At 48.0% G+C, this 26,134-nt stretch overlaps 1 protein-coding gene across 1 annotated transcript in view; it reads left to right on the plus strand.

The window, feature by feature from the left end:
- GABARAP (GABA type A receptor-associated protein) overlaps nt 1-25,861 on the plus strand; it is a 58,142-nt gene extending 32,281 nt beyond the window's left edge. Inside the window, exons 2-4 of the mRNA XM_069645842.1 lie at nt 17,308-17,386; nt 20,654-20,772; nt 25,232-25,861. Of these exons, the coding sequence (XP_069501943.1) occupies nt 17,308-17,386; nt 20,654-20,772; nt 25,232-25,297 (264 nt within the window). The 3' untranslated portion in view covers nt 25,298-25,861. The remainder of the gene's footprint in view (nt 1-17,307; nt 17,387-20,653; nt 20,773-25,231) is intronic.
- Nucleotides 25,862-26,134: the final 273 nt, after the last annotated feature.

The raw sequence follows: 26,134 nt of genomic DNA on the forward strand, positions 1-26,134 counted from the left end.
GTCAGCCTTGTTGCCAACAAGTGAGACCGTCAAAGGGTGTGTTGAGGTCTCGAATGCACAGCCAATGTAAAACCCGACTTCCTCAACCAGGCACATCTGGGTTTAATGGTTCTAGTAGCCATGGCTTTGCTGTTGCTGTCAGCAGAATCCAGACGTGACTGAAGAGACACTGACATGGCTTCTTTGCAGTCTCGAATTATGGCCAGGAACCAGACTTTCATCCCCCTCGGTAATGTGCTCTGCCGCCATGGAAGTGCAGTCCCATAGTGTGAAAGTAAATTTGCCAACTCCACGTGTGCCCTTGCAAGATTTGCGCGCCATACTCCCTGCAGAAAATAACTTCCTTGCTCATCCATCTACTCTTTTGTTGTCCCATCTGGACGGATGGTAGGGTAAGCTGCTCTGCCTGTACCACCAGACTTGCTGAGTGGGGTCTTTAGACAGTCAGGGTCACTACTGGAAGGGTAGTGTTTCTTGGTCAGATTTTTATTTACAGTCTGTTTCTGGCATCACCCAATTCGCTGCCACCCTTTTTTTGGAGAGCAATATCGAAAGGTAATTTGATCTGTCTGTGGACCTTTTTTCCATGATGTCAATCGGATCATCCTGCTCAAATGGTATTTGAGGCCGCCTCCACCCCATATATTACATCACCTTGAACATTAGAGGTCTATGACGCATCAGCATGCTCCCCATCCTCTGGTTTTCTAAAATCTATCTCGGGTGAGGTGGCCACCCCATTAGCCGTCTGTAGATTATCATAAAGGTCTTTCAACCTTGACTCCTTTGAAATAAACTTCAAGGCACATTTGGTGTGCCAAATTGGACACCAATGGGTGCATCATTGTCGGAGAGTTCATTCTCATATATTGAGGTACGGGACTTAGTCTTTCCTTGGTATAGACACGTTTTTTCAGGCATCAGGGGTTTGATAAATAGTGGATTCGATGCTTGGTGTCAACTTTTTTTTTCTTTTTTTTTTTTTTCTGACTATTGATTTAGATGGGGTGCTCAGTGTCGATTGCACAGCTGGTGTCTAAGGTGACACCGATGTCCGGGTTTGACTGGCGTCTAAGGTGCGTCGGGTGTTGAGCTCTACTTGTTTACAGCTCGACGGATCCTTTGATGCCTTGTCATTGTATCGAGGTCTCGACGGTTCTCCATGAGGATCAGGCCTTCGTCCCATACTGGGGCATGCAGGATTTAGGCAGAGCCCTTTCCTTACCGGCTTCTTTGAAAGGCACGGAAGGGGCATGGCTTGTCGTTGGTTTTTGCTTTTAAAGTATTTTCTGCATTTCTGCTCTAAATGCTTCCCATTCAGCAATATTTATTTTTTTTTGTATTTTTTTTGTTGTTGTTTGGGGCAAGGTATTCTCTTTTGGGAAGTGTTCAACGAAGGTGACGTATGGTGTCTACTTTTTAGACTTCAATGAGTGGTGGTAGCCACTCCTCGATCTTTAAACTTTCTTCCTCCGAGAAGAGGCTCCTTTCGACGCGTCAGATGATTTTGGGCTGGGTAGAAGATTTGGGGTTTCAACCTACCGCCAATTTCCCCTTTCACTACTTCAGGTCCTTTCCGGCACTTGGAACAGGCTGAGGTCTTATGCTTCACCATGAGACACAAAACTCGCACGGTGTGGATCGCTCAATGACCTTTTCGGGTCACAATCTCAACTTCTTGAACTTGGTCTTCGGGGTAGTATGTGTCGACGAAGACGACATACTCGCGTTAGTAGTAATGAAGCACGCTGTATTTCCCGAAGCGATGGCATTCACGAGAAAACGGAACTGAAGCCAACCGGTGCTGCATGTGCTCTACATACCTTCAATACCTAGAGGCAGAGGACCTTGAGGGACATTGAGTCGACTCCATCGACACACACTCCCCTCTGCCGAGTTTTGCGTTTTGCTCAACGAAATCTTCTTGCAGCACCTGCACAGTGAACCGGCAAGTCAGCCTAAACCTACGGATGGAGGGGGTGACGGAGTGGGGTGGGGGCGCCGCCGGTGGTTAAAGAATATTTGGGAAGCAATTTTGAATAATGACCAAATGGGCTTGAAAAGAAAAGGCAAATATGGTATAAATGTGAGATGTCAGTTGTGGGAAACCTGGAACCAGCTTTGCCAAAAGACATTGTGAGAGGAACAAAGCGGCAAAAGTTGTACAAATCTGATCTGTCAGTTGGGTGAAACCTGGACCAAGCCTTGCCAAGAGCCATTAAAAGAAAGGTTGACAGGCAGAGCTTGAACAACCCCCCTCCTAGAAAGGAAATGCGCTGGTTCAACTTGAGCCATTGGGCACGGAACGCACTTTTGGGGATTAGGTATAGAGATGCATTAAGACGCACTTGGACAGTTCTTTCCTGTGGGGACAGGAAACTATACCATTGGTCTAAGTCCACAAGTAGCAAGGTCTATTTAAATGTATCCATTGCACTAAAAAGAAAATGCCACCAGCCAGGTCCTTCCAAAGGTAATATGCTAACCCCACCAGAAGACTCACTTGAGTGACCAGTCTGTCGCCATGAGACACCTCAGAAAAGGACACTGAAGAAGAAGGTCTACTAAGGTATGTAGAAATCGCACCATGTCTGTGGACACATGCCACAGGCACAGCTACCGATCCGTGCACGCTGGAATGCAGCTATTGCTATGTCGAACACATAGCTGTCCTCACTGAAACCCCTGACATGCCTAAACACCCCTTCCATTATTATACAGTGACAACCTATGTAATAACGTGCTATAGCTGGGCACAGTCACCTGCACTAGAATGCACACACGCATCTTAAAGTAAACTCTTAGAATTTTCCCCATCTTTGGCCCGAGTAAATGCGAACCACAAAGCGAATTGAGGCCATAAACATGGAGAAATGGTCCTACATAAATGACTGCAATACAATATATGGGATATCCGTATGGGGGGGAAATTGGTACAAGAAAGAACTGAAGTCCACAACGTTGTGCTGTTGAAGTACATTTGTAATACTTTAGGGGAATGTGAATGTTGCAGAGAGACTGATGATGAACCTTTTGGAAAGAGATACCTGGCAGGAGAGTATCAGGGGATCTGCATGAGCCGAAAGGAAGATATTCCTGGCAGGAATGTAAACCAGGATAATCTGAGTTTTGTGGCAGGGGAGTATACCAGGAAACCAGTTTTTAATTGTTGTTGAAGAGAAGCTGTCATTAAGGTGTTTTGTTTTCACTTGAACATTTTGTCAACAAGAGATTGCAAGCCTTTGCCATACTTTAATCAATATTGGCGAAAGAAAATTTGTAACCATCCTCCAAGACTTTCCTCTGCCATGTTACAACCAGTGTTTTGGAGAATGCATTCTTTTTGCCATGCTCAAAGACTAGGGAAGACTTCCTTTGTTACATTCCAGGCCAGGTTGTGGAACGACATTGTTTTGCTGGCCAGCGGAAAGTAAAAGACATTTGCATTACCTTTTTAAGAGGCTGTTCTTGAAACGGAACAATTTTCTTGAAATAATCCACGGGAAGAGAACCAACCACTGGACACAAGGATTGTTTTGGTTGAAGAGTTCTTGCATGTTTTTGTTGAATTGAAATTGGAAACATTTACCTTGTGCTTTTTGAATGTGTTTGTGTGGGGGCCCGATTTTAGTTTGGCCGCAAAATCAGCCTACTTTAGTTTTGGTTTCATAAAAGGGACACTCTTTAGGTTAGGGAAAGTTTGGCCTTTATCCAAACCCCTTATTGTTAATAAAATGGCTGAGAATATTACCACTTTGTCCCTGCCTCTAATTTCTGATCCCTCACACATCCCCTTAAGGTAAAATCCAAAAATGCACATAATTTATCCATATTAGAACTAGCCTGGAGCCCAATGCTGTTACGACCTCATCTTTTTATTTTTTTTTTAACACCAAGCAATACAATGTCTTTAGTATTGCATTTGCAGCTGTAGTGCAATGGGGTCAAGTTCTTGTGTTGCATGTGGAGGACAGGAAAGCATGTCGAGATGGAGGGATATTTTGCACATGCTAGATTTGTTGTAGTGCAGCCCTGGGCTCGTTATATTGTAAGCGTTTGTGTACAGTGGAAAGAGAATGAAAACTATCGGATGTTGCGCTTGAGGGGGGAAAACCGCGCACATTCTGAGTTTCTCAGTTAAATGACAGTCTAACTTGGCACATCTAATGGTTCTACAGCATACTGAATTAGCTTGTTAAATTAAGTCCTCTTGCACTTAAAAGCAAGCCAAGGATCTAAGAACCCTTCACCCCAGTCCTCCATTTGTATTGCCTTTCTGTTCCCGGGAAATGTGTTTCAAATGGGTAGAAAACGAAGCAAGCTTGAGCTCCCTAATGTTTTAATGTTTGGCGAACTCTCCATTCATACCACAGGTTTCATTGCCAACACATTGATTAAGGGGGCTTACTTGCACGTATATTTTCGTGGTCAATTTCGGGCTTCAGTCTGTGTGAATAACTGGTTATTGATGGATTCCCCACTTGGCTGAAGTCTAACCCTGAACTTGCAGGATTGTTTTGGGAGATGATCATTTGTGCCTTAACGCGGAGTGCCAAGACGGTTTAAGGATTTCCTGTGTATGGATAAGCCCTATGGCTGTCCGGGTTAAGTATTCTCAGTGACGGCCAGTCTGAGAAGTTAGCTGAATGAGTGAAAACATTTATTTGCCCATTTGTTACTGACCGCAGTGGCACATCAGAACCAGAGGTGGCCACCCTAATTCTTCAATGGGCTAATAGTTTTCAGATATGCTCTGAAAACTGATCTTTGACTTCAACATCCGTAATGAGGGGGGGGGTACCCTAAACTGATGCCCATTGGACCATAAATCTTCAAGCAACCAATTTCACACTCTGCCATCGAGGGAACTTGGCCAGTTCTTACAGGCCGCATTTTTACAATTTTGGATGTCTTTCCATAGACACTTCAGATTCCTTATTTAAAGTGAAAACAAATGTTTAAGAGGCACCTAATAAATGAAGGTGCTTAGATTCCTGCATATAGTGCTTTGCAAGAGTTGGAAAATGTCCTTACCCCCCAGCCCTCAGGCCTTTTTATTATGTTATTTTTTTGGAAGACATAACATATATGCAGATGAAAGACTGCCTTGACTGTGTTTAGATGTAAGGGCTTAATGTCAACCTTTTAATAAAAAAATAATTTTAAAACCTTTAACGGAGAACAAGCCAAACATTGGCAATCAGCAGTTACAAGAGGATATGCAGACTGATACTATGGCACGCAGGGTCATAATGACTGAGTGTATGAGTTTTCCAGCAAGTGTGGTAGGCACCCAGGGAAAAGATGGGTGGATCAATTAGAATCAGGTGCAGGGGTGTGGGGGCGGTAGCAGGGTTTATCAGCATCCTCTTCCTCCTCACTAGAGGAGAGCAAGTATGACCGGAAGGGAGTCCAAATATTTCTTGCTCTACATACCACCGGCTGCAAACTAGCCCAACGCTCCTCTGTATCGGAGGCCCAGGTGACAGCCTGAAGCCACTGGTTGAGAGTGGGGGCGGCAGGGCGCAGCCAGTGATGCAAACTGCAGTGGGTCGCAAGTAGTATGCACAAGCCGGCTAGTTTCTTGAAATCACGACTCATATGGGGGAAACTCATGAAAAAGGCAGGCCAGTGGAGATGGGGATATAGCGCAAATCTGGGACAGGGTTGCGCACACCTCAAACCAGAATGTGGAGAGGTTCGGGCAAGACCAGCGCATATGTATGTAATCTGCATTATTTGCTTTACACCGGGGACATCCAGAAGAGTGATCAGCTGACATGTGGTGTAACCTAGCTGGAGGTAGTGGTATCTGTGGAGTATTTTAAACTGGATTTGTTTAAATCTAAAGATACTTCCCCGGTGCGGGTGCACACATGCTCCCAACGCTGATCTGTTATTTTGACGCTTGGATCCCTACGCCACACTTTCCTGAGTCCACCCACGAGTGGAGCGAGATTCCTGTCTTGAAGGAGGCTGTACAGTCGGGGGACCCTCCCCCAGGGGGAGCTGCCCAATATAATCTCAGCTAAGAAGGAATCAACGGAGGGAGGGGGCAGATCAAGGGGAAATTCAGGCCATCTGCTCTTGAGGGTCTGACGGAGACCTGCATAGTGAAGCCAACGGGAGGGCAATCCTCATAGGGAATCGGGTAGGTCTGGCAACTCAGTAAAGGTCCCCGCGGACAGTGGCAAAGCCTTCATTTGACCCAGTGGTGAACCGTTGCGGCTTCACACAAGGGAAGTCGGGGAAATGATTCCACAGGGGAAAGTCGCCATGAAACGGGGGGTGTGGTCCTTTTCCAAAGTTTATTCCATGTCACCATTGTGGATCCTGTGGGGTCTGGTGTGAGGCTCAGGGAGGGGAGAACCAAGGAGCGGACATCCAGCCGCCAGGCATTCAAGTTTTTAACGTGGGGTGGAAATCCCGCAGTCAAACCAGAACGCTGCAAATTGAGCTTGCGCATTGATCAGGTATCCCTCAAAGTCAGGGTCTCCGAACCCACCCAGCGCAATTGGGGTAGCCAATGTTTAGAGTTTCAGGTGGACAGCGCTATGAGTGCCACAGAAAAGCGTTGATGGTCTGGGTCAGTGACTTGAAAAACCCATGACCTGGCCATTGCCGTATGTTCTGGAATCTGTATAAGAGTTGTGGTAAGACAATCATTTTGAGAATGGCAACCCTCCCGGCTAGTGTAATCAGTAGTCTGACCCAGTGGGCTGCCCTTCGGCACAGAGAAGTGAGGTAATTCCCAAAATAGTGGTCGGATAGAGCAATCCAGTGATGTGTGACCGTCACCCCAAGTTAAATGACTTCTGTCGTGGACCATGTAAAAGTCGGTAGTTGGCACGTCCATACCGGGTGCCTTAACGGACGATAAGGAGTCTTATTGCCTTAGACTACTCCTCCACCGGGTGGTCCAGGGTGTGTCTGGGCTCTGCAGACAGCAGAGTGCCAGACTATCCAAGAAGATTTCGATGTCCGCCTTGGGGGCAGTGTCAGCATTGGTGTATCGTTTCGTAGAAGGAACAAAACTCGTTGATTTTCCTGAGATGAAAGTGCCAGGATTACCGCCTGTTCTTTCTGTGCGTGAACCGATGACAGCCGTTACTCCAGAGCGAGCATGAACCAAGCAAAGTGGTGCACAATTCAACAAAACAGGGGTGAGTGTAGTGGAGACCATGGGTGGAACCGGGAACTAGTCTCCAATTGTTCTAACAAGGATGACATGTCCTAGGAAGTAGACAAGCGGACGAGCACTGCGCCCGTCAATGGGTAAGTGAAAGAGATTTCCAGGAGTGTTCACAGGGCTTGAATCCTCCATCAGCCCAGGAAGTGATTCTCAACACATTTGCTAGCCTCCAATGGCATAGTGAAGAAGAAAACTCAGTCTGTGTGCTCGATTCTCAGTTTTGCAGGATACAGCATGGAGTACTTGGCCCCCAGCTCCCGTAGGTTTTCTTAACAGCTAGGATAGCTATTGAGAAGTCTGGGTATAGATTAATCCTGGTGGAGCCAAGCATCAGTTCGTCTTTGGCTCTTACAGCAGGTAACAAAGCATCCCTGTCTCCATATTCGTCCGATGAGGGGGAGTGCCAGGCTTGAGCTTCGCAGCCAGGGATAGGTGAGCCCGTTCAATTGCAAACTGAGGCGAGAGTTTAGGGGGCTCCAATAGGGTGAGAAGAAATCGCTCCATGTATTCCTCCATAGGGCTGTCTCTTTTGTCTTCCGGTACACCAATGAGGTGCAGGTTTTCATCTAGACCATGATTCCAGGTCCTCCTTCTTTTTGCTGAACGTTTGAACCTGTCTGGACAGAGTGGCCACTTCAGCTTGAAGCACACCAATGTCATATTCCGCCAGGCCAACCCTGGCTTCAACCTCTGCCACCCTGGTGTTGGTATTCTCCATCTGGGCTTTAATATAGATGATTGTCCCACTCGTATCGTCATGTTTGGAATGGAGGGCAGTGATCCCCCTCCCACATGTAGTCCATTTTCTGAAGTTCTGTGGGTTCAGAGGGTCCAGCCGGGGGGGGGGGGGGTCTCTGCCACTGGCGGGGTCTTCATTCGGTTTCGGTGTGCCCTTTGTGAACATGTTGATAGAGCTCTGCTTTTTGTTGGTCCCCTTTGTCATGATCGCTCAGGGCTTCCGCGGGATCAAAATGATTAACCACTGGTAGTGATAGAAGGTAGAGAGAGATCCTATATGTACTCGACAATCGCCAGTAGCAGGAAGGAGTTTACGAGCAGTGAATCCAAGCTGATCCAAGGGGTGCTGGTCTCCAGGTCTCATAGCAGCTGTGGAAGTGCAGCGAAGGCTTAGGGGAGCCGGATGGAGGTTAGCCGGTCAAGTGGCACAGCGAGTAGAGCGCTCGCTCTGACATCTGTGCAGAGTCTGCTAACGCAGATTTGAATCGGCGGGGACAAACTCGGCCTTTCATCCTTCCGAGGTCGATTAATGAGCACCACACACTGTGGGTAATAATAAGCAGCGCTCAGATACCTGAGGGTTTGTAGCGCTATATAAGTGCCAAATTATTATTATTTATTATTTATTATGTATGTCTATATGTATGTCTAATAGTGTTCGGGAGTGGCCAGAGAGCAGAGCGGCACCCTGCTGATGAGCCGGTTCACCGTTGGGGGGGGGGGGGGGCGGACCAGGATAAGGTTGGGGTCCCACAGACTAGTTCAGCACTTCAGGTAACAGCAGAGCCGGCTGCACTGACCCACAGGTGGGCACCACAGGTATGCCGTGGTAAATTAGTTGTTGGGGCTTGTGGCTAAGATATCCTGTGCATGCCGTTGAACGGGGGGGGGAGCTAGCAGAATGTAGACAGCTCTGATACGGATGTGTTGTGTTCTCCCCTGTATGACACGCCCCGCTTCAGTGACTCAAGTCGCAGTGTGGGTGTCCAGGGTGCCCCAGACAAACAGCCGAAGGCCAGTTGAGTTCACAAATCCAAGGCGAGTGTAGGCAAGTGGGGAGATGGCTCCCCTCGGTGGCAGTAGTACCAGATGCGGTGAGGTAGGAGGAAGGAGGACTCAGTCTGCCTTGCCCAGTGGCAGGAAACTTGAAACACAGGCACTCATGTCAGGTCCATGGGGACTGGCCACTCCTCAGGCCCATGAGGGCGACCACATATGAGGTGGGTCTGTTGGCGAAGAAGGGTTAACAACCAGTTGGCTGACATATTGTGTGGGGCCTCTTCCCCAGCCCAAGGAAGGATGATGGTCCCAGAGCAAGGAAAGCCGTACAGATAGGGGGGCTGTGGGGAGGGGCACTCTGGTATAGAAGCCGGGGGCTAAGATCTCACAGCCACCTCTGTTCTTTTGTATGTATGATTTTAGGCACTGGCTTACAGTAGCTGTGGTTCCTTGGCCCCACGACTGGCAACTTGGGCAGGGGCCCAGGCTCTGGATGCTGAAGCCATCCACAGCCCGTGCGCCCGCTGGGATTTCTGGGAAGCCAGGGACTCCAATCACCTGCACGGCCCGATGCCCGGTGACTCCGTGTGGGAAGTAAAGCCCGCTGATGTTGCTCATGCAGTGATGAGGGCCCCGGACAACAGTCTGAATGCGTGACGAGTGGAGCATTTGCTCACCGGAACAGCGGGGTCCGGGATGCCGGCTCCACAGGAGACCTGCCTGTATGCGGAGTGGGTCGCTGTGGAATGTATTCTCTGCCTTCCTAGTTTGAAGGCACAGCTACCCCGTAGTGCTATCCATGGGCACTGCGCGTGGCTTCAGTATTCCAGGGCAGCGGAACAGTGTAGGCTCCTCCCATGACAGGGCCGAAGTGCCTCTCAGGCTGAGAGCCCGCGTGGCCTGGAAGTCTGAAACTGGTCTCAGTCGGTGAACAAACTGAGGGAGATATCTGCGCTTCAGGTCTAACGCGGAGACCAATGTTTGGATAGCTGTTACATGGTGCTGTCAGGCACCAGTTCTGATGGTCTGTGGAACGAATCGTGGCACCGGCAAGTAGCGCCCCCTCGGCTTAAGGTCATTCCTGAATCTAGAATCGCTCCCACCTTGTTCTTGGTGGGAATTTCATGTGGGTGAAAAATCGGGTAAACTAAACCACGGCAAACTGATTAAGCACTGCTGGGAACCAAAAAGAACACTCAAGGCTTGTTGTCATTGAACTGCAGCCAGTTATTTCATCTACCTGATTGCCTAGATGAAAATACACAAGATCTCAATTCCGGCTGGGCCACCATTCACAGATCAATAGACCCTATGAATGGCAGAGCATTGTAAGTGTTGCTGAGCTTCTTTATTACATGAATGCGTGCGTGATTTTGTGTATTAAAGTTTTAAAAGATGTTTCTAGTGCACTGTTGCTAGGTACTGAGAAGAGCAAGATGCAACAATCGGAGCGGAGGAAGAAAGGTGTCTAGGCTTGAATAAATGGTCATGTTTTCAGGGGGTTTTCTGAATTGAAACCCAAGTTGTGTGGTGGTCTGAGAGGAGTGTTCTACATATAGGGGCTACTGCAAAGAATCTTCTGTTGCGTCTTCCATGCGATTTGGACTGGGGAACCTTTTTTAGTAGCAGTACCCTGGGAATGTGATAGTACTGGACCCTGCTTTCTAGGTACGCTGGTGCAGAGCCGCCAAGGCATTTGAAGGTTGTGCATAGTAAATTGGATCTCATTAATGTTTGAATGCTAGCAATGAACGCCTACCCCATTTAAACCAGTTGTGGCCTTTTAATTAAGTGGGTGGGAAGGTTAGTTTAAAGGATATTTGCATATGGTAGCCGAGAGTTGGTAAGTGATTTTTTTTAAAAAAATGGCTGTCCGGTGGGACCATTCTTATAGAGGTTTGAATAGAAAGATGTCTCTTCCACCTGTTAACCGACACCCCTACACTAAGCCCCCCCCCCCCACCATTTTTGGATTTGTGCCAATAAGAGGGGAATTCGGTGCATCTACTGGTGGTTCTAGCTAGGGACTGCCTAATTCAGGTAAACTTGTCATTGGGAAGTGAGGTGGGCTATGGTATTTACAGACCAGATTACTTGGGGTTGTTTTTGTTCATCTCTATCCTTCTCTTGTGCTTATCCCCTTCTACTGCTCCTGTCCTGTGACAGCCTTACGAGGGAGTGCATCAGATAAGTCGCTCTGCCTGGAATGGGGGATGCGGGGGAGGTGGGGGGGATACCGCCTTTTTTGCTTTGTTTTCAATACAGAAAAAAAGTTCTCCCCATCCTAGGAGGTGGTGGACAATACCTATTGAATCCTCGGAAAGTCTGTAACCTGTAGACATGCATGATCTGACAGGCTGGTGAAGGCCCAGGAGGAGCAGGGCTTCATTGGCATCAGTAAGAGGCAAGGACCGCAAGGCGGGTTTGGCTGCTGTGCATATGTGTTTTTATTAGAGCAAGGATCTCCTCAGGGGGGGGGGGGGTGTGTGCTTTAAAAAAAATAAAATACAAAAAAAAAAATTAATGGCCCAGAACGCTATTCCATTGTCTACAATTTTTGTTTACTTTGACCTTAAAGATTTTTAAGGCTCTTAAAAATGGGGCATGGATGAAGCATACCAATGACCATCCATTAATTGTATGTAATGTAATATGGCATTTTTATAGTGCCATTGGTCTGGCCTCGAAGTGCTGTAGGTGAATGCCCTTGGAGGACCGAGGTATTACAAATATGTGCATTAGAATGCATGTGTGCACTTCGTATTTGCCGGTACAATGGTAGGTAGGGGGTGGATAAGTCCCTGCCAGCAACTTGTGGATGGGTGCTGTGGTGGGCTGTTGGGAGAGAGTGAGTCAAGGAGACCGATTGTGTGCCCAAGTAGACTGAATTGCTATCGTGAGACTTAGCTGCATTTTAATGCAGAGGATGATGTGTGATCTGAGATGGCAGTAGTCTGTGATTACAATATGCAGGTGGGGGGCTGGGCCTTATCGTCATTGAGTCATGACCCCGATTACTTGTTTCAAGAACTGGGTCCAGGCCCCGTCATGCGGGTGTACAGGATTCCTTTGTATGTGCTCAGTACTTCTTGAAGTTGCTTCCTGTGACTCATTGAACTCTCACCACCAGACAGATTGGGGCATCACTCGAGAGGTGGGTTAGGTCAGTCAAGAGCCCAGGTCTCTAGTGCCTTCCCGAAAGGTAAGGTGATCCTCTATGCAGCGATTCTAAAAGGGATAGAGTTCCATATTGTGGGTGCTTGGACAGAAAAGGAGGACTCCCCCTTATTCTGATCGATTTAGTTGAAGGGATGACAAGAAGGTGAGCTGTGCCTGGTCTTGGGTTTCTGTTGGGGGTGAGCGTGTGTTGTAGATGTTCTGGGCCTGAGGTGTGCATGGTGGGTGATGCACATGGCCTTGAAGGTGGACTGCTAGATGAGGAGCTATTGCAGGACACACAGGGCGGATGTAATATTTTCTCTAGGTTCTATGGCAAGGAGGAGCATAGCTGCGGTGCTTTGGAGCTTTCTGAGTTGGGATGCCGAGGTACAAGGAGTTGCCATAGACTAGGTGAGAGAGGACGATGGTCGTGATTGTGACAACTAAGGGGTAGGTACGGTGAGGGAAGATGCATCAGAGAATCCGTATGTGTAGGTATCCGGATTGATGTGATGAGAGCTTATCGGATCCACGTCCATGGTGCATCAAAGTTTCTTTTCTTTGTTGGAGGTGGGGAGGATGGCCCTGGGTGAGTTGTGGGATGAGGGCAGTCTTCCTGCATATCATAATTTCGGATTTTCTGGGGTTGAAGGTGGTTAGCTGTAATCCACTGCTTGACTTCTGAGAGGCATGAAGTGAGGTTGGGGGAGAGGTTGGAGGTGTCCTTTGGGATCTTAAAGATGATTTGGGTTCCAATTGTGAAGTTGTAGCTAGACGGGCCGTGTTAACGGATAATAGCAGGCAGGGGGCTCTGGTAGAGGTTGAAGCGCATGGGGAGGCAGGGCGGTGCCCTGTGGTACTCAGTTAGTGACTAGACTCTTGAGACCAGGAAGGGAGGCCGGTGGGTAATTTGGGATGTGTTGGAGAGGAAGGAGAATACCCACTTCAGTGCTGCATCCTTGATGCCGAGGGAGTGGAGTCTGTCCATGATGGTGCGGTGGCCAATGGTGTCAAAGTCCTCCGAGGAGGAGTGCAGCACAACTTTCTGAGTCGGAGGTTCTTTTGAGGGTACAACGTTGTTTCATTGCTTGCTGTTACATCGCCAGGCCTTTAAACGTGCACATTACATTGTATGTGCTCATTGAATTTTTTAGGGGGGGGGGGTGGGAAAGGGCAAATAAGGGTTTGGGTGGGTGGATGTGCACGTTTAAAAGCCTGGCGATGTAAAAGCAGGCAATGAAATCTCATGGAACCCTTTTGAGGTCATCCCTGTTGGAGACTAGGCATGATTCCGTGTCCTGTAGCCTGAAACTGGTTTGGGGGGGGGGGGGCGGGGGGGGTTGGCGGGGAGGATGATTATTCAGGATGGGCTTACAGTTGGCTGGTAGGTCAAGGGAAGGCTTTTGTTTGGGCAGGGGTTTGATGTGAAAAGTCTTAAACTGGTGGCAACGTGACTGAAGTGAGGGAAATATCAATGATGGATACAGCAATGCTGCTGGCACAAGTTGAAGCGAGGATATCTTTTGGAAGATGCGGATATACAGGAGATCCTGATTGAGGGCTGCTGGCTTGTAGCTTAAAAAATTCAGGATGGGCAAGAGGAGAACTGAAGAGCGGGGTGGAAGGAGCAATGCTAATTTAAATCTGATGGTGCTGTTTCTTTCCACAGCTGTGTTGAAAAGTGGTCAGAGTGGCTGAGTGCTTGGGTGTGAGGTGGGGGAGAATGTGCAAAGAGGAGCCTTGAATTCTGAGATCTTGTGGAATTCTGTGCTGGTGTTAGGGGCACGTTGGAGATTCTGTTGGCCTTCCAAATTTCTGCCCTGTGGGCTTTGATATGTTTGTGTAGAAGGTTCTGTTCTGAGGTGAAGGGTCAGCCTGCCTCCTATGTTCCAGTATACAGTTTTAAGGGATTTGTGGGAAGGGTCCACCTTCTGGGGGGGTTGCCTTGGCTGGTGGTGGAGGATCTGATGTAGGGGGTAAGAAGGGCAAGAGCTATCGAGAGCCATTGGTCAAAATGGCTGATTAAATGCTGACTTTCCAGGAGAGGGAGGGAGGCAGGCAAGCAGGGAGTCAGCCAGGCGTGGGGTTACTTTTACCTTGTTCTATAGTGGGAAGCAGTAGGAGGATCTTGGGTTAGTCTAGCTGGATGGAAAGGTCTGCTGTGGAGAGGGTGTAGACAATGGCTGCGTGGTCCATCTGGATAAGTGGCTGAGGGACACTGTATATCAGTTCAGAAGTACTGAAGCTAGTGTCTAGGGTGTGGCCTGTAGCGCGAGTGGGGCCTGATACCAGTTGTCAACTGGAGGGCTCCCAGGATTGGCTGTGTCATGTGGTTACGCTGCATGTCAAACCATATATTGAAATCCCCTAGCATGGTGAGGATGGGCTGAGTAACCAGGAGGTGTTTTCTGTTGTAGCCCGAGAGTCAGTATAGGAGTAAGCTGTGAGTGTGGGGGTGATAAAAATCACTAGGAGGATTTGCAGAGTTGGATGGTTCTTCCCCAGAGTGTGTATGTGAGATGCGGGATTAGAAGTGGATGGCAGTTCCGCCTAATCTTCAGGTTCTGTTGTGCACAATAAGGGTATATCCTGGAGGGGGGGGGGGGAAGGCCTTGTTGCTATGGAAATCCTCAGAGAACTAAGTTTCTGTGATGAAAGGTATGTCAGCGGTTGGGGTGGGGGGGCGCCTTCAGAGGATATTAAGTCGTAGATGTGGTGGTTATTTTTTCGCGGTGGATCTGGCGCCGATTAGGATGCATGTGATTCCGATGGTAGGCTGAGTGTTTGTTGAGAGGGATGATGGGTGTTACTGGAGCGCGGGGGGGGAAAGACACTAGGAGGACAGTGATAAATGTCCACAGGTAGGGGATGCAAAGGTGGTGTGGGCGGAAGGGTAGGAGAGGGCTGGGGTCAAGATCATCTTGTTGGTGCCTCGAGGCTGACAGTGGTATGTGGAGGAGGGTTGGAGGGGGCAGGGCAGAGAAGAGTGGTGTTAGATGGGAGGAGAAGGGTTGCTGGGGGTTGGAGTCTAATGATTCTTCTGTTCTGGGGAGGGGGGGGCGGATGAGCATAATGTTTGTGCTTGTGAGGAAATGGTCCTTAGGGTTTTGGCAGGTGTGGTGGAGGGGGAATATAAGTGGGTGTCAGGGTGGAGTCCCTGTTTTGAGGTGAGTGCTGGGGTGGGGGAGGGTAGGTGCAGTTTTTGGATTTCTTGTTAATCTGTATTCTTTAGAGTCTCTAGCTATTTGCTGTATCAGTTAAATTATGTTAGCTTCTGAAGAATATCTTTCCATGGCCATTTATACTTTCTTCGGTCCTCTATAGAGGACTCGGATATACCTGTAAATGTACACCATCTTCTGTAGTTCTGGCTTGTGGTTCACCTTATACTTACATTCTCTGGTCCTTCGGAGCTTCAATTTATAAGACATTCTTTTAGGTGCCCCTCTTCCTGTTCTGTCTGCTTTTTCTCTTCACAGGGTATTGATAACCAGCTTCTCTTTATTCTCCCTCATGGATTTCTATGAGCTTCTTTCTCACATTAATATCGTTACTAAAGGTTTCTCTCACATTCATATTTTCTTTCTCTTATGTTCCCTTTTGTTCTATGTTGAAGGTTTGGGTACTTGATAATGGTATAGATAGACCTTTTCTTCACCGAAGTCTTGGGATTTGTTAGTCCTTGGTATTTTAGAGAGTCCATGTATATAGGGAGTTCTTGTCCTGTAAGGGGGAGGCTCTCCCAGTGACCCCTAGGGGAGGGTGTTAGAGAGCAGGCTCACCTTCCTAGCCTCACTTGGGGAGAAGGGACAGATTCCCTTGATTCGTCAGTGTAGGGCAGCAACTGGGAGTCGTGCTGGTTTAATGTAGCAAGGGAGAGATCAGGAGGTTGTCTTTTATGGTTGCATACACGGACTGGGAGCTGAATTCTAGGGGGGGGAGCAGGGCTGGGAACGTCTCTGGAGTGTTGAAAGATAGGGTGAGGAGGGATTTCACTGGGTAGGGTGATTTGGAGGGCTTTGGGGGTGTGTCATGGGTCTGGAGGATAGATGGGTAGAGGTGTGCAGTGAGGAGAAGGCAAGGGGGGAGTCTGTGTAAATGCATGTGGCAACAGATTGGTGGGGCAATAATAGTTAGGATACGCCTGGCCAGTTTGTAAGTGTGGGGCATGGCTGAGGGGACTGAGTGAGCGGGGGAACGAGGAGTACGGGTCTGGCAGGGGGCCGGGGTGAGGTGCTGGTGGGGAGAGTCCGATGGAAGGGTTGTGAAAGAGAGTGGGGGCTGTTTTCCCCCAGGATGCCAGGTTGAGGGGAGGTGGTGAGTAGGGGTGCAGTCTGGATGAGGTGGGAGGAGAGGTATCTGGTGTGCCAGAGAGCCCTTCTAACTTTGGAGCTTCTCAGCATGGCGGAGGACCAGCCGACTCAGCCTTAAGGGAGAGCAGTGTGGAGCGGAGCATCTTTGCGAACGTTGAGTATGGGAAGCTTTCTTATGTGGTGCACTGTGGAGGAGGGCAGGGATGTGATTTGAGGGAGGCTGCACATAATTCCTGTTGAGGTAAGCCTACAGCATTATCCCTGTGGGACAAGATGCAGGCTAGTGACACAAAACGGGATCTAAATTGCACACCTGCTGTACTACCCAGTAGCCCGAAACAGTATAACATGATTACGGTATTAAACAGTGACTATGATCAAAGTTATAGACCTACCTACGTGGAGGGGTACAAAATAATAATTGTCCCTTACCTAGTTGTTACCGCAGGCAGGGTGTTGGGCGAACAGGTAAGAGGTGCTCTTTGCCAGAGCCCTTGGCACCCAGGCAGGAGTGCCCTGTGGGATCTGGTAAAGAAGTGATGGGGGGGGGGGGGGTGGTGTCAGCTGACCATGTACAAGCAGCCAATCGCTGGGGGAGAAGGGTGGCCTGGGGGGGGCGGCAAGAAGTGAGGAATTGGTTTGTTTCTCCCCCAACCTAAAGCATGTGTGGGCTGCTCTCCCTGCTCAACCATCCAGTCTCAGTTGTTCCCCAGTGGATTCCCAAATGTACGCGATTTATGGAATAGATTTTGGATATTTATATGTGGGCTGGTAACCCACCTTGTAACTGCGGTGGCGTTTCTGTGAATGTTTGCAGTTTGTGTTTACCTTGTTTAAGTTTGTTTTTATGACTGCCCGGTCTTCCTTCTAGTGCAAGCTGAGTTCCGTTCTTGTCTCCTTTCATAGGTGATTGTTGAGAAGGCACCAAAGGCACGGATAGGAGACCTGGATAAGAAGAAATACCTGGTGCCCTCAGATCTAACAGGTAATCTGTTTGGTGCACGGCTGTCTCTGCCGGTGGGGGAGGGGGAGTGGTATTCTAAGAGTAAGGTGGGCACCCCTTTGGGTGATGTGTGAAACGATCTTGTATAGGTGTTAGTTGGAATTTAGAACTGTCCTAAGGGCTTCACGAACCATACAACTGAAACAGTACAAAACTCTGTTCTTAGTTTAAGGCTTGACCACCTGAGTATTTGGTAGTGTAAACAGAGCAGAAAGGGTGATCGTAGGAGGCAGAGAGTGCTGTAGAAAGGTACCGGGAACCTGTGGCAAACAAATGGTTCAAAAGAAACACAAACACCCAGAAGTATTATTTAATAAAATAGGTTATTATAAATAGGCCAAGGTAATCTTGATGAGTAAGTATTTTGTCAGTCATACAAACCAATATAAAAACGCAACACAATGCTTAAAGTACACAGACCAAAGCATAGCCCTTGTTCCGAATAACGAACAGTATTTCTTGGCAAGTTGGACCTAATCATACACATTTAGAATATAAAGCACCTACTCGGGGTGAGTAAAAACACAAGTTATTTTAGATTACTTTCAGTAATGTAAAGGTAGTAGACCCTGTCAGTCATGCAATGACACTCAGCTGAGAAATCACTTAGTAAACTAAGTCTGTTAGAAGGATACCTTTCTGAATAGTGGAACACCACTTCATTCAACAGTGTAAACCTAAAACTACATTCTGGATAACCCTCAGTTATACCTGGTGAGTAAGAGCTAATCTTGTAATAACTAATTTCAGATTAGTGGAACACAGATTGAGGTAAGCAATAACTCTCACTTATTTTAGGATGGCATACGGCAGATCAGGTTAGTAAAACCACCGTATACACTGATTTTTAAGAATTGCACACAGCTATTCAAGTTGAGTAAAACCAAAGGCAGCCATATTCTAGGCAGGTTATACAGCAGGCCAGGGGAAGCCAGCCCCAGTTAACTTATACACTTCTATTCTGAAATAATCAGGCATTACTTTTGTGAAGTGGTGGAACCAATTCGCAGGTGAGTAAAATAACCTTTTCGGAATGTCAAAACGCAAAGGCTAGTAAGAACCTTTGTAACTCGTATTTCAGAGGCACAGTTACCAAACCAACTTTTTGTCAGTCCTTATTCTTGATGCCTCAGTGGCAAGAGGGGGTAACTAGTTATCTAGTGGCCAGCAGACAGGGCAGGATGGGCACAGATGTAGCAAAGGTCAAAGTTCCTGTAAAAAGCTGTTCAAAACAAGTATTTTACTTTAGTTTTGCAAAAGGGTGCCAGAGTCTTCAGAGAAGACACTCTGGAAGGATTCCAGCATGGGGTGGGCCTGGGTGAAATGGATGAGTGCTCCAAATCGTCCTCAAAGCTTCACAGGAATCACCTTAAGCCTTTTGTAAGTAATACCGCAGCCAACACAGTAGCTCAGCATAGAAGAATAATTTGCAGCTGGACGACTTCAAGATCTGCAGCCAAAAACCTGGTCGATGAATGCCTTGTCATGAAGACTGAAGACAGGACACTAGAAGAGAATTTGCAGCAGAGTTCAATGGGGAAGACTCCAGGCAACGGGGTATTCGTGGCTGTATGCGGTTCTGTGGTTTTGGTGCCATTTTCTGGAGCCGGCAGAAGACCTGAATATCGCTGGTCTGCTTCTCATCGCTAATCTGGTCCAGCACTCTGCTGAGGTGCTTCAAGACCTCAAATGAAGTCTTTGGGGGCCCAGAAAGATGCCACCAAGGTTTCAGCACAATTCGTAATTGAGAAGACTCTGCACCGCGTAATGTCTAGAGGTCCCAAGTTGTTTGGTTATTGCAGCCCGGCAAGGTTGTAACACGCCAATGGATGGCTCAAAATGCAGGTCTGCTTGAATCTAGTAGGTCTCACCAGACTGGGACGGGGTTGTCCTTTTCGGCATCCCCAGGTTGTTTAGAAGAAAAGGTAATAGCAGGTTCTGGTTACCCGGTAGGCACTCTGGTCGCTGGAAATTGCCTTCCTCTTGGTTTCTGCTCCAGTAGTCACCCTGTCAGTAGCTTCAGGTTTGGAGTATTTAACAGGAACTACAGCACAACTCCAGCATGCTCTCCCTGCATTTTACAGCAAAGGGTGGCCCTGGGAGTTGGTTCCTTTCAGGCAAGGAGAAAAACAAAGGGCTGTGCAGTTTTGTACTCCTCCCAGGCTTCTTACCTTTGCAGACACTATGGAGAATGGGCGTGTAATCCAAAGGATTCCTGCCAAAGACAAAACTTGCACAGAGGTCTTTCTCGCCTAGAATGGCAGGGGGGTTGGGGGGGGGGGGACCCTCAAACAGCAAGTACACACGAAATGGTGAAAAAAGGATCCCACCATTTTAGCTAAATGGTGGTCCTTTTGTACATTTACTGAGGCCGAATTAACAGCCTGCGAGAAAAGTCATGAAGGTAAAACCACTGCCATCAGTCATTCATGTAAACTCAGAATTGTAACAAAATGTTACCAGGTAAATAAGAAAGTTGTTGGAAACTAGAACTTCAACCATACACTAAGGCGAGACATAGTCACACATGAGTAAAAAAAAAAGTGAGGTGAGGGGGAGTGTGGGTGGGGGGGTAAGCCGAGATTCCCACTCACCCAGGGACAAGGTAAAATAATTACCAAGTACAAGCAAAAAGTTCCAGGGTTGACGGGTCAGGAAGATTCATCACTCGTATTTTCGTAACAGGTGCACCTCTGGTTATTAATGAGCCAGCCATTCTAGGAATGCCTCAGTAGACCGTCAGTGTTCATTTGCGCTTGCTTTGGTATGGAATATGAAGGCAAGCGCTGCATAGTCAGCTGCATTAGAAGTTATACAGGCCCAGCTACAAGTGTGAAGTCCCTACAGAAGCCAATGGGTTTAAACTGAGCTGGCTAAACTGAGCTGGCTACAGTACCACACGCTGCATCAGTTAAAGGGAGGCAAGATAAGCGAATGGAAGGAGGGGGAGGGTAGTTTAAAGGCTGGAGTTTAACATGCAATTGATGGCCTCAACTGTCACGCTGGCGACTATTTCCTACGCCAGCAAAACAATGCAATTGTTGTGGCCCTGTGGATATATTGTGCGATGGCCCTATTAAGATTGATATGTACACGTTCTAGAGGCAGATATGTTCCTTCCTGTTTTTGGCACTTCTGCCTTGTGGTTATCACCATGCATCAGGGTCTCAATTTGGCTTTTGTTTGATTACTGTTCATCGTGGTGCTTTGTCGTGCTTTCCTTTTTCTCAACAGTCTTCTTTCTTGCAGTCGGACAGTTCTACTTCTTAATCCGGAAGCGTATCCATCTGCGAGCTGAAGACGCACTTTTCTTCTTCGTAAACAATGTCATCCCTCCTACCAGTGCCACCATGGGGCAGTTATACCAGGTGGGTTAAGGCATGGGTCATGGTATGGTTAAGTGGGCTCCCCCCATACTTGGTGAGTAGCTTTATCAAATCATTTCAGTGCCTAGGAGAATTGAGCAAGTGAGATGCGGAAGGCGGGCACTGTGTAGTTTCAGCACAAAGTGGTCCTTGTTGTACTCTTAATGCTTCATTGAGTCTGTCTAGTGTCGGGGACGGCAGACCAGAGTTTCGTTCTAATGTCTTGTGGTTGACTTGTAACCGCTTGCCTAGCTCATGAAACCTGGCTGATTGGCTTAGCAGCTCAGATTGGCTCCTAGAGATAGAAGCACCTTCAGCTACATGATGCTCCTGGCAGTAGTCCGATCAAGAGTGTTGAAGTTTCACCCCCACCGGCCCTGTATAAAGCTCCCAAAGACCTATTGTGAACAGTCTTCTTTCCAGTCTTAAAAGACAGTGCATATGCAGCACCGTAGTGGTGTTTGCACTAACCCGATTAGTCAATCTGTGGGCTATACGAACAGGTATAGCCCCCAGATGGCAGACTGGATATAGCCCGTAAATTAATCGAGGGCGCTTACTTTTGCTGCCACCGGTGCCCACAAAAAAACACTCCCTGCATTACACGGCACACAGAACTGAAACACTTAAGTTCTGTGCGCTGTGTTGCTGTCGAAGCGTGCCTGGATTGGCCCCGCTCCCACAAGGAAGTAAACTTCCTATGTACTTTCATTTTCACTCGTACCAATGTCCCCACATAACTTTATACTGCAGAAATGCCATTTAGAACAGATTGAACGCCTCGTAAATCATGCGCTACCTGCTCTGCAACCCAGCATAACGTGGCCCCTGCCTCCTCTCAGAAAGAATAGAATAAACTTTCTTCTGCACCACAACGCTGCAAATACATCAAAAAGTATGATATGATATGATAAGGCATTTGTAACGCGCCTATACACAAGTGTTTCAAGGCGCAACGAGGCAGGGGGGGGGGGACAAGGGGAGACAGACAACGATCTTACTAGGCCAGGTGTCATTCAGATAGTGCAAGGGTAGAGGGGAAGGGAAAAGTGCATGGGGGGAAAGGGAGAGGGGAAAGTGCAGTACAGGGTTATAAGCATACAGCATACAGGATAAATAACAAGGGCCAGCTGGTGGCAAGTGCGAGGTAAGTGCAGACAAGTGCTGGGAAGGGGGGCTGTATGGATACAGACACAGTCCCGTAGTGCAGGGGAGAGTGGCTGGGCCGAGAACGGTGAATGGCCCAGTTGCAGATTCAGTGCAGTTTCAGTAGTATTAGCAGGGGAGAGGGGGAGAGAAAGCGGAGGCAAAGAGGAAGGTTTTGAGATGCTTCCGGAACCGGAGGTGGTTCTCCTCAAGTTTCAGGGAGGTAGGAAGGCTGTTCCAGAGGGAGGCCCCTGCAGTGGAAAGAGATCTGCCCCCAACTCGTTGTTTGGAGAAGCGGCTGACCCTGAGGGAGTTGGAGGCGGATGAGCGAAGAGCTCGAGAAGGAAGATATTTAGGCAGAGAGAATTGAAGGTATTTTGGCCCAAGGCCCCAGACGGCCTTGTGGACAATGCAGAGGGTTTTGAACTTGATCCTCGCAGTCACTGGGAGCCAGTGTAGTGATTTCAGTCCTGGAGAGATACGGTCCCTGGGCTTGAGGCCAAGGACAAGTCTTGCAGTCCTGTTCTGGATGAGTTGCAAAGGGCGGAGAGTAGAGGCGGGCAGATTAAGATAGAGGCTGTTACAGTAGTCCAGCTTGGAGAGAACCAGTGCTCTAGAGACAGTGAGTTCTGGGGGAAGGAGAGGAAAGGAAGGATACCTCTGAGGAGGTGTAGCTGGTAGTGTGACTTCTTAGATACGTCGGATATGTGAGGAGAGAAGGAGAGTGTGGAGTCGAAGATGACCCCAAGGTTTTTTGCCTTGCAGGTAGGAGTAGGAAGAGGGCCCAGAGAGGCCGGCCAGAGAGCAGCAGGGAAGGAGGGAGTGGGAGTGCCGATGAGTAGAATCTCAGTCTTACTGGCATTAAGGCAGAGGCCGTTGGCGGCACACCATTCCTGGATAGCAGAAAGACAGTCAGAGATGAGGGAAGGAGAAGAGGAGGCCGAGGGTAGCCTGAAAATGAGTTGGGTATCATCCGCATAGCACTGAAAGTAGGGGCAGAGAGCGGCGATGTGGTGGGCGAGAAGTGCCAGATACTGGTTGAACAGCCAGGGAGAGAGGTTAGATCCCTGGGGGACACCACAGGTAGAGAAGATGTCAGAGAGGAAAGACCCCAGTTGGACCTGGGAGGGTCGATTTGAGAGGAAAGAGGTCAGCCACGCCAGAGCCTGACCAGTGATACCGAGGTTATCACGGAGACGGTTGAGCAGGATGGTATGGTTGACAGTATCAAAGGCAGAAGAGGGATCAAGCAAAATGAGAACACATGGAATGTTAGAGTCAAGGTTCGAGAGCAGGTCCTCACGGATGTTCAGGAGAGCAGTTTCCGTGCTTCTGGCAGCTCTGAAGCCAGACTGATCGTCATGAAGACTACCAGTCTACTAGTAGAAGATGGCTGTGAAGAAAAGCAATACCCACATGCTAAATGTTGTTAAAAAGCAGCATTGAACATTTGTTTTTAACTCCTTTGTAACTACTTGTGCCATATTAAAAAAAATACATGAGGAAAAAAACTTGCACCTGCATTTACCCGAATTAAAAACTCCACCCACCCACTGCTAATTACCTCCCACACCCACATAAAAAAAGATCTACAACCAGGAAAGCACCAGTGGGGAAGCACTTTGTACTTTCTACTCCAACCCTTTTCCCAATAAATACTTAATTTCTATAGCATTTATGTGTCATTTGTCCTAATTTAATTAAATGTGAAGGGTGTTATAATAGCTTTATAGACCTGCAGCTAGGCCCGTACCAGGCATTCTGGTCGCTCATGCCTCCATTAAAGGCTTAAGCGTAGCGAGGACCTTTAACTCTGTCTTCGGGGCCCATGACGGCCAGTACGGCCCTCGCTGCAGGTCTATAAAGCTAAATAATGCAGATGAGCAAAGGGTTGCAAAATAAAACAGTAACTATGAACCAGTGATGTTAGTTTGCTAGTAACCCACTCTCAATCCCCACTTCCAGCCCTGAATATGAGACGCTTGGGGCAGGTTGCGAGGATGAAGGTGACGTCTGAGAATCAAGTGAAATTGAGGCATGGCCATGCGACTCCTCTTCTCGCAATGACTCTCCCTCTGCCATCTCCCACGAGTCATGCGTTTCGTTTTCACTCTTAAACATACGTTTCTGAGCAAAACGGAAAAGGGTGGGACGACCAGGAGCACTGACATTAGCCCAAAGAGCTTGCACATTCTGGAAAAGAGCCTTTGGGACAGCAATGACCTGCTGCCTCACCTCTGCTTGCTCAGTCTGCTCAAGTGAGGCCACTGCATTCAGTCTGTAGGAACAGGCAGCAATTCTCATATTGCATATCCTTGACAGCAGGTGGCAGCAAACCGCATCATTCCGTGGGGGCATATGTCTGTTACACTTTGAAGAGGGGCCTATGCTGTTAAAGAGACCACGTTTGAGAAACTTGATCTTTTGGAAAGAGGCCTTTTGTTGCAGGGGATGGAGAGCTTGACTGGCGGTCATATGCCTCCAGGGACAAATCCAACTGCTCTCTGCTGTTCTCCGGCTCCTCCCCTCCCTTTTTAGTTTGAACAAATAGTTCAGTGTTTCAAAGATTTATCATTTAAGCATAGCCGTTTGTGTGTAAAATTGTATTTCTTTGCATTTATGTTTGAACATGTAAGCCTGAAAATGTTTCAAGGTGAAATTGTATTTCTTAAAATTATGCTTAAGTTCCCTTATCTATGCTATTCCCCCTGATATTTCCTCATCTTTTCCCCCTATTTTGAGCCCCACCCTGTTCATAACTGGCAGAAACTGCCTTGCCCCTTTTGCCTTGCCGAGTCTTTCTCCTTCACCCGAGTCATTCCTTTAATGTTTCAAGGATAATCTGATCATGAGCCACATCCTATTGTGGGGTCATGATGGTATAAGTTGTGTGCTGGTAGTGCCTTTACTGCTATGCTTGTTGCCTCCTGTTTGTCTTTCGGGAGGAGACCTGAGAGTGGAGGATGCCCAACCCCGCCGGCCATCTGTACCTCAAAGTCCTGGGAAGCCAAATCTCCTTTGCGTCCCTCCCACCCCCATTTTGCACACCTTACTTGATTTTAAACTTGAACAGAGGTGTTTGAAGGGAAAGCCTTCTCCGTAGCAGCTGTGCTGCGGCCACCCCAGCAGCAGTCTAAGTAAAAATCCTATTTATTTAAACTGCAGCACTGCAGCTTCTGATGTGAAAAATATAATGTAGGCTATGCATTACAGAATGGAGACCTAGATTTCTGAAGGTGGCGTGAGAGACTGCTAAACTTGTTTGGGAGCACAAGAGATTTTTTACAGCATAATAACTCTGTCCTTTCCTTGACAGGAGCACCACGAGGAGGACTTCTTTCTGTACATAGCCTACAGTGACGAGAGCGTCTATGGGATGTGAAGGCGCCTCGGATGCTCTTGACCCAAACGGAACTGCACTTTCACATGCAATGGAGGGTTGGGAGTTGGGGAGGGTGGGTGGAGATGTTGGATTTTCTTTTTTTGGGGTTTTTGCTTCTCGCCACCTGTCCTCTCTAGAGGTAGAGGGTTTTGGGAGATACACAGCATTGTTATTTGAGGGGGGGGTCAGGGGGCGGGTTCCCATTCTCCATGACTGGTTATTGTGTTGGGGCAGCTGCCTTTTTTTTTTTTGTGTGCAAAATCTGAGTAATTTGCTCTGGCTTTGGCTGTTTGCTCTTAAACCTCTTACATGTTTGTTCTGTACTTGTCTGTGTTCTTTGGGGGGCGGGGGGTAGATTGGTGGAACATGGGACAGTTCCCAAATTCATGCTTTCGTTAAGTTTTTTTTCTTTTGGTGGGGCAGGAATGGCTCAGAAGAAGTTCTTTGAGAAGTCTGTGATTTGGTGGGAAACGCAGCGACAGACGTGGTAACAAAGCACATTGTAAATTTTACATCATCTCTCGCTGGCATTGTACAAAGACATAAATAAACCAGAAATTCCCACGCAGGGCCTCTGACTGGTTAATGCCGCACAGAGGTGTGGTTCAAGTTAATGACCAGTTAATGCTACTGGCAGGCTAAGAACAGAGGGTGAATTGTGATGCTGGTTGTCGCAGAACAAAAAGCAAATGACTTTGAATTGCAAGACCCTAGATTTTCCTTTTCTCTTCCTTTCAATTGTTTGGGTGTACAAGGCTCTAGCGCCGCTCTTATTTGTCATGTGGCTTCTACATTCTTGCAGGAAGATCTGTACCAGCCGATGTGGCTACGGGGGAG

Source organism: Ambystoma mexicanum, chromosome 1p (genome assembly GCF_040938575.1).
Source record: "Ambystoma mexicanum isolate Mex_15411 chromosome 1p, UKY_AmexF1_1, whole genome shotgun sequence".
Classification (NCBI taxonomy): Eukaryota; Metazoa; Chordata; class Amphibia; order Caudata; family Ambystomatidae; genus Ambystoma; species Ambystoma mexicanum.